This window comes from Mandrillus leucophaeus, unplaced genomic scaffold (genome assembly GCF_000951045.1).
Source record: "Mandrillus leucophaeus isolate KB7577 unplaced genomic scaffold, Mleu.le_1.0 Scaffold392, whole genome shotgun sequence".
Taxonomy (NCBI): domain Eukaryota; kingdom Metazoa; phylum Chordata; class Mammalia; order Primates; family Cercopithecidae; genus Mandrillus; species Mandrillus leucophaeus.
The window spans coordinates 2055026-2068037 of record NW_012104165.1 but is presented as its reverse complement, the minus strand read 5'-3'; the positions used below and the strand labels follow the sequence as shown (position 1 = coordinate 2068037).

Sequence of the window (13012 nt, the reverse complement as noted above, 5' to 3'; positions counted from 1 at the left end):
AAAAAAATTAAACTAAGGCCGGGCGCGGTGGTTCAGGCCTGTAATCCCACCATTGGGAGGTCGAGGCGGGCGGATCACTTGAGGTCAGGAGTTCCAGACTAGCCTGGGCAACGTGGTGAAACCCCGTCTCTACTAAAGATACAAAAAATTAGCCGGGAGTGGTGGTGCAGGTTTGTAATCCCAGCTACTCGGGAGGCTGAGGCAGGAGAATCGCTTGAACCCTGGAGGTAGCGATTGCAGTGACCCGAGATCACGCCATTGCACTCCAACCTGGGCGACAAGAATGAAACTCCGTCTCAAAATAAATAAATAATTAAATTAAATTAAATTAAACGAGCACTATCTCAATACAAACTAGCACTATGTAGACACGACAGTCTACAGTCAAAGACCGACTGTTACGCTCACGATTACAAACGCTAACATCGCGCATTTAAGTCGCCTCACTCAGAGAGATGCATGGTCCAAGGTTGTCACCATCAGCGGCCAGGGGAAAAACGGCCACAACTACAAAAGTGGGATAACCTAAGCCCTATTATCCATTGGCAATAAAATCAGTGTTACTTTCAGTCCTGGGGCAGGGGTGGGAACAAGGGTGGGGTTGTCACTTTTTGTGTGTGTGTAATCTCTCCAACCTATCGCCAAAAACCGAAAGCCCAGACTTTTCACATCCCAGGTAGGGTTTTCCTGGGAGGTGGGTCTTTGAGTGCTAAACCTCAGATAATCCCCTGGCAAACAAAGTCAGGGGAGAAGATAAGCTTTTCACCCCTTCCTGCTTATTACGACCGCTCTCACATCCTAGCAGATACCCAAGAGTTTGCACCAAGAGCGCCATATTCTTTACACCATGAAGTTGCATTTGTCCAAATCCCTTTGGACTTCCTCAAGACCGAGAAGGAGGCGTGATTGGGGAAGACTGCAGTGGGTTGAAAAGCCAATGGGACTTCGGGAGGTATTTTCTTAAAACAGACGGCCTTACAAGAAGTTGGGAGGTATTTTCTTAAAACAGACGGCCTTACAAGAAGTTTGCTGTACATTAGGATAGCCTTACAAGAAGTTTGAGCGTATGGGATAGCGACAGGTGGAGACGCCTGTCAAAGGAGGTTGTTTTGTTGTTTAAGATAGTAAAAGCTTCAATGCTTCCCGATGGGAAACACTGAATCACTTTTCCTGTGGGAAAGAACTGGTATGGAGGGAGAGAGGAAACAGGCTGGTTTCCTGTTCCCTCCAGACAAAATGGATGGACGCCCGTGCAGGTTAAGTGTCAGGTTTCTGGACAGGACGTTTAGGAAATTTTCTACTTGAGGTGAGAAGTGGGGAGTCATCAGCTCAGAATGAGAGGGCAAAAGCAGCGGATCAGCAGCGACTTTCTTCATCTGATTCAAGTTTTGGGAGCTGTTGAGCTTTTAAGAGGTTTCATAAGAATATTTTATCTTAGAAATTTAAAATAAAGGTAATGTAGACATTAAAAAGTATAAATGAAGTAAAAATCAGTGTTGAAAACACCTGACGAAGACACTCCGTTGTCTGCCTCCTTAGCGCAGTAGGCAGCGCGTCAGTCTCATAATCTGAAGGTCCTGAGTTCGAACCTCAGAGGGGGCAGCTGCTGTTTTGTCCCCAACTTAAAAAACTAACCGTATTTGTTCATTATATAATTATCTCTATAATGCCTTGGCCCCGTATATGTTGTCAAACAAATGAAGTCTCAGGTCTCTAAGTCCCGACGGATTATCAAGTTCCAGTAAATCTCTTTTAGTTTTTGTAGTACCATCTCTTTCCAGAGGGCATACTGTTTTGTCCAAGTTCCTGTGATCTCAATTCCCTCTTGGGACAGTATCCTCCTACCGGTGCAACTTAATCTATTGAAAAAATGAATAGACAGATGAAAACCTGATATTCAATTTGTTATGGCAGCCCTAGGAAACTAACACACCATCCCTTCTCTCACCAACTTCCCATCACGTCACCTCAAGCTGTTTTATTTTCTTCATATAATTTTTACTATATAAAATGTCCTTGTTCTTTTATTTTTTAACGTCTTTATTGTCTGTTGCCCACCCATCCTCCCAGATTGTAAATTCCGGTAGAGACTGAGTTTGTTTTATCCACTTCTATATTTTCAGTGCCTAGTACAGTATCTGATAAACAAGTATTTCTCAAATCAATCACTTAATTTGCATATTAAATGTTATGGTTTTCTTTCCATGTCTCCTGTCACTATCTTACTGCACAAAATCAACATTTCAAACTTAGATTATTTGCAAACATTACCCCAGCAGTTACACATACTGAAATTCATCTTGCAGGCTATACCTCTCTGGCCCAGTTTGTGCTGGAAAAAGAGAGGGCTCTCCTTAGGCATCTCCAAAATGTCTGGACTTCAAGGGTCTGTATTTCAGGACAGCTCTCTTAACAGTTCATTCTGGGGTCGACTTAAGGAAATGTTTTATAGGGAACATCTTAACAGTTTCTTCCGGACGCTAGGCCTCTGGTTCCAGGAGTCTGCAGCTACCACAGTTAAGGAAATGCTGTTAAAGATTTGGAAGAAGCCTAAGAGCTGGGTTGTCTGGCTGTTCAGGCAGCTCTTCAGAGACTGCTTTATCTTTATCGGAGCCATCACAATTCAGAGTCTGTTCCTCTCCTTTGCAGAATCAGACACTATTTTTATTTTATTTATTTATTTGTATTATTTATTTTGAGTCTCGCTCCGTCTACCAGGATGGAGTGGAGCGGCGTGATCTCGGCTCACTGCAACCTCTGCCTCCCGGATTCCAGCGATTCTCCTGCCTCAGCCTCCCCAGTAGCTGGAATTAATTTTTGTATTTTTAGTAGAGACTATTTCACCATGTTGATCCGGCTGGTCTCCAACTCCTGACCGCAGGTGATCTGCCCGCCTAGGACTCCCAAAGTGCTGGGATTACAGGCGTAAGCCACCGCGCCCCGTCAGAAACTATTTTTAAATTCACCTAGTTTTTCAGACTTGCAGGGCTGACTCACAATAACTAAATGCCAGAAACATGTCAAGACAGAATATGAACAAATTATAACTTTCTTGATAATTGATCAGTATATTCCCCCCTACGTAAAATAAACTCTGTACTGGAAAGCAAGTAACAACAGAAGATTACTCTGGCACCTGTAAACAGAGTAACAGGAATAATAAAATATTAAATACTTCGTATTCTAAGGTTATCCTTAAATGCTAGTTTTCTTCCGAAAATCTGGGGCTATCTCACTGTAGAGGTCCCACGTATTCACCTCACTACTTTTATTTTGCATCAGAGTTACTTACCTATCTGTGGGTTGAAATTCGGGGCTCTAACGGGTTTTGTGAAATTTTGCAGTATATGTAATCTGCCCAAAAGGGAAATGATTCTTTCCTTTTTAGCTTTTCCAAACGTGAAGTGAGAAACAGGTGCTAAAAACCACCCGCCACGCCCGAACAGGGACTTGAACCCTGGACCCTCAGATTAAAAGTCTGATGCTCTACCGACTGAGCTATCCGGGCTCCTTGCAAAGGTGCTTCTTCATGCATATGCCACTGAGTAAGAAGGTGCACAAACTCGATACCTTCCAATCTAAATCCTGTCCTCGGCCCTTTTCTTTATTCCCACCTATACTTTTGTCCTCTTTGAATATGGCTCACAGTTATTTTTGTCCCCAGCTCATGGAAAAAATTAACTCCCATCCTTGTGTAATGTAATTCAAACAATTACTTGTAAAAGTAATGTATAACTATAGACGTAATCGCCGGGTTTGTCTGGTCTTTAGTCTTCAAAGGTTATGCTCCAGTCTCGCCTGTGACCTTAAGAATACCTGTCACACGGGCGCCGTGGCTCACGCCTGTAATCCCAGCTCTTTCGGAGGCCGGGGGCGTGCGATCACAAGGTCAGAAGATCGAGACCATCCTGGCCAACATGGTGAAACCTCGTCTCTACTAAAATACAAAAAATTAGCCGGGCGTGGTGGCGCACGCCTGTAGTCCCAGCTACTCGGGAGGCTGAGGCAAGGGAATCGCTTCAACCCGGGAGGTGAAGGTTGCAAGGAACCGAAATCACGCCACTTGCACTTCAACCTGGTGACACAGTAAGACTCCGGAAAAAAAAAAAAAAAAAACACTACCTGGCACAAAGAGCGCACAAAAATAGGTTTTGAGAACTTATTTTGAGCAAGGCGCTCAGCTGTTGCCCTGGGTTTACTGCAGTGCAGAGGTACTACCTCAGCCCTTGGGGGGTTCATACTTTAAAAGGGAAAAGCAGCAATTAAAGGACAAATTACACTCTGTTTAAACAGCCATTGTGATAAATGCTCTCGATAAAAGTTTAGGTTACAAAATGTTGAGAAAAACAAGCATAATCTCATGACTTAACTTTGCAAATTCATTGAGATAATATAAGCAAACTCCTGCTGACATTTCCGTGAAAATTAAGTGTTATCACAATTATTAATCTTATTATTGTAAAATAGATCATTTAGAACACTGTATTTAACCACTTTGGTTGTGCCACTTTAGACAAGTTTCTTAATCTCTCAACTACTTCACTTCCTTAAATCTCACAACAGAAATCCCTTCCTCAAAGGCTAGGTTTAGCACAATGGTTGTCATGTGGTACATTTCTGATCAGGCATTTATTTATGCTACTATTGCAAAACAGATTCAAGGTTATCTACACAACTATACTATAAGATAAAGTGAAAAATGTTAATAGATTTAAATCAAGATAAAGAGAACACAGAGAAAGAAAAGTAAGGTGAGACAAAATAATGCACACTGTAAATCACACCCCGCCCCCTGTCTTCGAGAGCATGGATTATAAAGGGAGATGACCCCTTCCAGGAGATTAGAGAAGACTTCTCCCAGGAAGTGATGTTTAAACCGAAAACTAAAGGCCTAGTTGGACAAAAATGTGACTCCAGCATTCCAAGAAGATCAAAGAGCAGAGCACTTTCAGACACCTGAGAGAAGTCCTGAGCAGCTTGTGTACAGACAGCTCAAGAGAGTGTTGATGAGGGTGGGGGCTGAGGTGGACAGGAAGGCAGGGACAGACCAGTGACTCACAGGCTCAGAGGTTATAGCTAGTAGTACAGAGGGCTGACTGCACCCTAGCAGCAATGTGAAGCCACTGGGAATTCTAAGCAGGAAGGAACGACATGATGAGATTACTTTTAAGAGTACACTGGCTTTATGTAAAGAATGAGTCAGAGTGAAGGAAGAGATGATGCAAAAACATAAATTAGGCCATTGTGCAGATGAAGGCCATCCAGACATGGCTTAGCGACTATGTGGCAGTGGGGAGGAATGGTGCAGAGAAACTGGGGAACAGCTAGAAGAAAGAAAATTTGGGCCCAGACTGCCCCTGGGAACCTGGAGGGCAGGAGGTGTCAAGATGTCTCAGCTGCTTATTTACCAAAAGAAGCTCTTTACAGGGAAAGGCAATAATAAAGCAAAACAGGGCAAGGCCAGTGGCTCCCACCTGTAATCCCAACATTTTGGGAGGCAGAGGTGGGCGAATCACTTGCAGTCAGCAGTTCCAGACCAGCCTGGCCAACATGATGAAACTCCGTCCGTCTCTACTAAAAATACAAAAATTAGCCAAGTGTGGTGGTACATGACTGTAGTCCCAGCTACTTCAGGAGGCTGAGGCAAGAGAATCACTTGAACCTGGGAGGCAGAGGCTGCAGTGAGCCGAGATCACACCACTGCACTCCAGCCTGGGTGACAGAGCAAGACTTCATCTCAAAAAAAAAAAAAGAAAAAATGTTGGGGTCCGCGTGTTTCCTAAACAAAGGAATGAACACACAAGACAACACAAGACAAGACAAACATGGCGGCCGCCTCGAATGGCCTGCTCTGCTTTATTTTATACAGTCATTTGTGGAATGTTGCCAAGTCACAAGACACATTGTTGTTTTTCTGACCTTTCCCTGACTTTCTGGATTTTCAAGATGTTTACACATAAACAAGCCCCCAACGCCCTGCTTCCCCAAGAGCAGGACTTACTGGGAACACCCTGCTTCGTTTGCAAGAGCAGGACTTATCGGGAACACCCTGTTTCTGAGCACGCAGTCCTCTACAAAAAAAGAAAAATTAGAAATAAACTGGAATAGGAAACGGCACCTTGTAGCTTTTGAGAGTTCTCTGGGAAGCATAGAGCATTTATTCTGCTCTTGATGAGCCTTGTGAAAACCTGAGGCAACTGCTGCTAGTTTTAACCAGTAAGCAAGGCCTGGATGACCAAATAATAACGAGGAGAATTTTGGGAGGAAGTGATCTCTCCAGAGACAGTCAACATGGGATAAATGAATACAGGCTGAGTAAGTCCTTGACGAGGGCTTCCAAAATGTTGCCACACTGATGGCATTCAAATCTCCTGGAGTCACTGTTAAAAACCCAGATTCAGGCCGGTTGCGGTGGCTCACACCTGTAATCCCAGCACTTTGGGAGGCCCAGGTGCGCGGATCATCTGAGGTCCAGGGATCGAGACCAGCTTGACCAACACGGAGAAACCCCATCTCTACTAAAAATACAAAATTAGCTGGGCTTGGTGGCGCATGACTGTAATCCCAGCTACTCGGGAGGCTGAGGCAGGAGAATCACTTGAACCACGAGGTGGAGGTTGCAGTGAGCCAAGATGGTGCCATTGCACTCCAACCTGGGCAACAAGAGCGAAACTCCATCTGAAAAAAAAAAAAAAGGAGTTTCACAGATTCTATCTCAGACTCACTGAATCAGAATATTCTCAAGGTCTGGCTGACCTCCACAACTTAATTCACTGTTATCTTTTCTCTGCCCTATGCAGTGAATTCCCTCTCTGAACATGATCGTGACCTCTGAGACCCTACATGATCTATGTGCATCATGTAGGGTCTACGTGTATCTAACCCCCTCATCTCCTATCAAGTTCTCCCTTGTTTACTGATCTTCAGCTGCACTATTCTCCTCCATCGTTCCTTGAACATGCCAATGGCATTCCGGCCAAGCCTTTTGTAATTACTGTTCCCTCAGCCTGAAATTCTCTTTTCCCTGATAGCCTCACAGCTCACTCACTCACTCACTTCCTTCAAGTCTCTGTTCAGATGCCTCCTTATCAGGAAGGCCTCCTTGGTCACCCTTTATTATAAAGCAATCTCCTCCCCTTTGTTCTCCATTCTCTTGCTCTTTTTCTTCATGGCATGTATCACTACCTCACATTTTATATATCTGGTTGAGTTTATTCTTTATCATTCCCCACTAAAATGTAAACTCCATGAGAGCAGAAGCTTTTTCCGTTGTGTGGAGTGCTATCCCTGCACCCACTATGTATGGTTCAGGTCTAGTTAAGAAATAAGGCCTGGCGCGGTGGCTCACATCTGTAATCTCAGCACTTTGGAAGGCGGAAGAGGGCGGATCACTCGAGGTCAGGAGTTCAAGACCAGCCTGGCCAACATGGTGAAACCACTTCTCTGGTAAAAATACAAAAATTAGCTGGACGTGGTCACGGTGGGCGCCTGTAATTCCAGCTATTTGGGACGCTGAGGCAGGAGAATCACTTCAACCTGGGAGGCAGAGGTTGCAGTGAGCCGAGATCATGCCACTGCACTCCAGCCTGGGCAACAGAGCAACACTCTGTCTCAAAAAAAAAAAAAAAAAAAAAGAATAAGACTAGGTATGTCAACTAGGCACAACACAGTAACTCAGATAACAACTACTGGGAAGTAGCTACCACCTTGCGGGGCTGGAAGAACGAAAAGGAAGAGGTTGAGACCACTGAGGAAAGGCACCCTGGAGTGCTAAAGAGGACGCGCTGCAGCTGGACTAGTACTTATTTATGTAAGGGGCAGTGAGACATTCGGAATGCATGAAGAGAACAAATAGAGATGGGACTCAACTGCCATTGTTGGAGTGACCTGACAGGAAGAACAAAACTTAGAAAGTAGCCCTTGCTTCTCTCCTCTTGCTTTCTAGTCTCTTTCTGGTTCCTCTTACTAACAGAACACAAGAGGAAGCCAGTGGGCAAAGGAGTTTGGGAAATATCATTTGCAGGTGCCCAGCCCCAATGTCACAAAACAAAGTATATGAGGGTGATTTTAAAGCTGAGAGGGAATGGATTAATAGGAACACAGCTTTGAACAAAGTAGGACTCAAGAGCAGCACATTAATTATCAGTCTTGTTCATTACTATTTGAGTTAGGGGCTCATCTTGACTGTAAATATCAGCTTGTCTTCTTCACTTCTTGTTTCTCTTTTTATCGCTTCCTGCATCTGGTAGTTTGGATGACTTAGATCTAGTCAACAGGACTGGAAGCAAGAGAAAAGGTCCAATGCAATGAGACTGAGGGGGTAGTTTTTTGTTAGCTTTTTGTTTTCTTTCTTTTTTCATATGGAATGTTATTGGTGGCAACCTGGTGGTAAGCCATTCCAGAAGAATGGTAAAAGATAACCAAGTCAGTAATTGATAATTAGCTTCTATACCTTCCACACCCCTAGTACAACCCTCCACCCACTCTTTCTTCTCTTAGTACTCTAAAACTGGTAAGTTTCTTGACTCTGGTGTTTTTAAAACAAAGACAAACGCCAAGCATATCTGAAAAACATTTGAAAATGCTACCAGCTCTATCTCCAATTGGTATGCAGGGAGGGAGGGGAGATGAGAAGAATTTTGGAGAATTAAATTCTTAATGAAAATCACTGTTGTGTAACTGAACATGGTTCTATTAAGCAGCAATTAACCGTTCTGTTCCATCAAAGCAATTTCCTTAGATTTTTTCTTTTTTCCTTACCAGACATATTGTACTCTTTTCTACAGAGAAAGCGGAGTAAGAACAAGGATTTGCCAACTTCCTTCGTTGTCTTACTCATTTTGGGTCAAGAGGAAGAAAAGTGGCAAAACAGATGCGTTGCCCCCTCTGAGGTTCGAACTCAGGACCTTCAGATTATGAGACTGACGCGCTGCCTACTGCGCTAAGGAGGCAACCGTCTTTATGGTTTAAGCAAGGACTCTACCAACGTGATTATGAGTACTATTAATAAGGTTTTAAGTTATCCGAACTATAGTGTTTCAAAATAAGATGGAAATATGATTTAATTCACTTCTAAAACACTTTGGATGACAAAACTACGTAGTACAAGGCAGGGGCCAACTCCTAAACCAACCTCGTTCTCCCACAGCCCTTCCTAAAGAGACTTCAAGGGCTGCGAAGGCAGTTGAGTCCAGACTTTGCAAAAGTCCTTCCCGTACGGGGCCCTGGATTTCTCATCTCATTTCTGGGCCAGGAACGAGCAGTCTTTCCCTCTATGATTAGGGCTTTCGCAGATGTATCGCCTCTGAAACGAAGACAAGACAAATAATAATGAGCGCACTCTTTGCCTCCCTTGTGAAGTTCCGTGGAGACACTCGGTCCCCTGAAATGGACGAAGGGCAAGGGGAGGAGGTCTCAGGATTTTTCCACGCTTTTCTTGGAAGCAACACGCTCAAATCAAACGGTTGGACTTGCTTATTCCTGAAGTCTAGAGGCTTACTTCCTGGAGTCCAAGCGGATGTGGAGCCCGTGGCGTCCTCTGGCGCTCTCGGTCTCTTCGACCCCTTTTCATTGTGTTGATGACAAATGGGGCAAGATTGCCTTCCTGCACCACCTGCAGCATCCTGTCCGGGATCCACCTGGGAGCTGAAAGGAAGCAAAGTGTCGGGGATCGGGGGTTCTCGGGCTGTGCTGAGAAGCGAGGAATGCTGAAGAAGGGGCCCGAGGGAAGGATTTATAGCGATGTGGGAATGGGAATGAAAAGACTGGAAAGGGGCGATAGTCACTTGGGTGAAAGTGCAAGCGGTGACACAGCCTGCGGGCGGTAGCGTGGCCGAGCGGTCTAAGGCGCTGGATTAAGGCTCCAGTCTCTTCGGGGGCGTGGGTTCGAATCCCACCGCTGCCAGAGTGAGTTTCTTTTCTGACCCAGGAGAGGTCCATTTTCAAGCCTTGTGTGGGCAGTTCTCACTGCCTCCTAAGTGAGGCAGGTCCCTCTTCTGTTTCCCAAGGGGCCACCGATAACACCCATATGTACAGTCGCCCAAACAGTGCCCAACTGTTTCTAGATTTAGGAGCTCAGAAATCTCTTACCCTTGTTACTCCCTTCAGTGGCCTTCATGTGTTTTCATTCACTTTGCAAGATTTGTGAACCAATCATGGGCAATTCTAAGGAAAAAGTACAACCTTCTTAACTCCAGACTCAAGAATAAATAAGCCACGCACGCTCATCCGCCCTATTTTCCATTGTCTTCTCCAAGGACAAATGTGCTAAGGCTGAAAAAGCAAACGAACCAGCAAACGAAACAGTCACCAGACACCTAGAGCCTTTCCCCCTTCACCTATCCTCAGAGAGCAGTTCAAGGCCCTTAGTTGAACACAGTTGAAGAGTTAGCTTTTGAGATTCTGATATTATCTTAAACAGTAACCATTTTTTATTTTCTTTTTCCTTTTTCCTTTTTCTTTTTTTTCTAAGAAATAAGGTGGAGGCTCATAGAATAAAAAGAATGACACCTGTTTTAGGGAAGAAGGACTTGATCCGTTATTTACCTGGATCTGGAGTAGTTTAGACCATCTTTTAAGGCTAGGAGACTCGAGGAAATAGAATGGAGAGTTTGTGTGTGCAGGGAGGTGGGTAGATGCTTAGGAGCACTTTACAGTCGTCTAGCCAGAAGTCTTTTAATTTCACTGCTTCCTTCCTCATCTTCCAAAAGATGTATCCAATACATACATACTAATTGAGCAGATATTTTGTAACAGGTACCTTGCTTGGTTGGAGATACAACGAAAGGATGAATACCAGCAAATGATTCCAGGGTTTCTTAGCAATTCAGTCTTGAGAGACTAGAGAAGCACATTAAGCATAATTGACCTAGGGCTGGCGCGGTGGCTCACGCCTGTAATCCCAGCACTTTGGGAGGCTGAGACGGGCAGATCACGAGGTCAGGAGATCAAGACCATCCTGGCTAACACGGTGAAACCCCGTCTCTACTAATCATACAAAAAATTAGCCTGGCGTGGTGGCGGACGCCTGTAGTCCCAGCAACTCGGGAGGCTGAGCCAGGAGAATGGCGTGAACCCGGGAGGTGGAGCTTGCAGTGAGCCGAAATTGCACCACTGCACTCCAGCCTGGACGAAAGAGCAAGACTCCGTCTCAAGGGGGAAAAAAAAAAACATAATTGACCAATAACTAATATTAAGATTGACTGAAGTAGTAATTTATACCTGAGTATTTCTTCCAGACAAGCTACGTATATATGTGGTCTATTTATTTTATGTTGTTCTTACAGTTACTAGGTAAACAACCATGTTATCTTAATAAAGTTAAGATTTGAAAAAATAAATGACTACGTCCAGCGTTGTAACATCCTCGTTTGGTCATCCATACTAAAGGACACCAATTTGTGGGGCCATCTGGACGCTAAGATGTCCACCTGGGAGCCGGGACCTGCAAAGGCGAAAGAAGATAGGAGGAAGATAGGAGGAGGAGGAGTTCCCTTTTGAACTTTTAAAATTTAGCCTAGCGAATGAAGGCAAAAAGGAAGTCTAAAGTCTTCCAAAAGTCTAAGCTGGGCTGTCCCACTGAGTATTCATTCATTCGTTCATTCATTCACTCATTCTTTCATTTATGTATTCATGCAACAAACATTGATTGAGCTTCTACAAAGTAGCAGACCGTGGGCTATCAAAGAGGAGTGAGACTCAGTCCTGCACTTAAGGCATTTTGCAGGAATGCAGGAGACAGATTTTAAAAATTCAAGCCCATGGTTACAACTGAGGGGCAGTGCCAAGATACTCGGAGGTTGTTCTAGAGGCATCTGTAGGTATCGTACGATGAATAAATGAGACTGTAGAAAGTAGATAGTATATTCTTCTTTTCTCTCTTTTCTCCCTTTCAAACTGTGAGACTAAAATTCAATTTATCTTTTCGTGGGCTGGAAACGGAAGAAAAATATCCAGGAATAACCATATTCCCAGATCAGTATACTGCGCTGCCCCGAAGGATGGAAAGAAACCTGGGAGAAAGACGCAGTGGAAACAGTGTGTGAGCCCTCCCTCTCGCACCCCTGTGTTTGGTACTCCAAAACAAAAAACTGCTCCTGCAAAATTACTTTAAATCAATTAGTAAGTAGAAGAAAAGAGAGATCCCAGGTGGATGGAGTATCCTACCATTCCTAAGGAGGGTTCCATGGTGTAATGGTTAGCACTCTGGACTCTGAATCCAGCGATCCGAGTTCAAATCTCGGTGGAACCTTTCGTATTTCTCTCTTTTTGCCCTGTTTCCGGTAACTTGAGCGTGAACCTTGCTGCTTTCAATTTCACTTTCATCACTTTGATTTTTGATGGTGTCTGGCCGTGAGGAAAAACACGTAATCTGCAGTCCCAATAACCTATGAGCTCAGGGCCAGTATGTAATAATGGGGTCTGTATACATGTCTTTCTACCCCCACCTAGTTTGGTTTCCTCCCAGGACGCCTCTGGGTGAGTGCTCATGTAGTAAATGAATGCGCCTTTTAACGAACTGACCAAAGCAGAGCAAAACGTGATTCGCTATTAAACAGCGAACAAGACTGAAAAGGAAGAGGATAGACCTTATTGATAGTGTATCATTTTAGTTAGGATAGAAAAAGTAGGGAGAATGAAAACACAGAAATGGCTGAGAAAGTAGAGTGAAGGGAGAATAAAACTGATGTGTCAGAAGTGGGATTCGAACCCACGCCTCCATTGGAGACCAGAATCCTCAACACGAGGAAGCCAACCTTGAGTCTGGCGCCTTAGACCACTCGGCCATCCTGACACCTGAGACACTCCCGCTCGCAAATCAATATAATCTTCAATTGTAAGGAATGTGCAACCAGCGTAAGTCATTACTACGTTCGCGGTTTAATGAAAGAAATGGAAAAAGGAAATTCCTACAAGTTAACAAAACGTTCTATCTAAATGGAATCAGGAACCGTAACTCAACTCGCGAGGCTCTCCTCCCAATTCAGGCTAGAATTCAGCGTTTCTCGCCCCT

General features: G+C 44.3%; 1 protein-coding gene and 6 non-coding genes across 7 annotated transcripts; 3 read left to right on the top strand and 4 right to left on the bottom strand.

Moving 5' to 3' along the window:
• Positions 1–1529: 1529 nt before the first annotated feature.
• TRNAM-CAU lies at positions 1530–1602 on the top strand. Its single transcript has one exon. It is a non-coding gene; the product is annotated as a tRNA-Met (tRNA).
• Positions 1603–3435: 1833 nt separating this feature from the next.
• Positions 3436–3508, bottom strand: TRNAK-UUU. The gene has a single exon. It is a non-coding gene; the product is annotated as a tRNA-Lys (tRNA).
• Positions 3509–8878: 5370 nt separating this feature from the next.
• TRNAM-CAU lies at positions 8879–8951 on the bottom strand. The gene has a single exon. It is a non-coding gene; the product is annotated as a tRNA-Met (tRNA).
• Positions 8952–8988: 37 nt separating this feature from the next.
• LOC105547634 lies at positions 8989–10699 on the bottom strand. The gene is made up of 2 exons (XM_011991288.1): positions 10654–10699; positions 8989–9814 (listed from the first exon to the last, which is right to left on the bottom strand). The coding sequence occupies exons 1-2, from the start codon at positions 10697–10699 to the stop codon at positions 9279–9281; spliced, it is 582 nt and encodes a 193-aa protein (XP_011846678.1). The 3' UTR covers positions 8989–9278.
• On the top strand, positions 9823–9904 carry TRNAL-AAG. The gene has a single exon. It is a non-coding gene; the product is annotated as a tRNA-Leu (tRNA).
• A 1479-nt stretch (positions 10700–12178) lies between the features above and the next one.
• Positions 12179–12250, top strand: TRNAQ-CUG. The gene has a single exon. It is a non-coding gene; the product is annotated as a tRNA-Gln (tRNA).
• A 438-nt stretch (positions 12251–12688) lies between these two features.
• TRNAL-CAA lies at positions 12689–12793 on the bottom strand. The gene is made up of 2 exons: positions 12756–12793; positions 12689–12733 (listed from the first exon to the last, which is right to left on the bottom strand). It is a non-coding gene; the product is annotated as a tRNA-Leu (tRNA).
• Between the last annotated feature and the right edge of the window lie 219 nt (positions 12794–13012).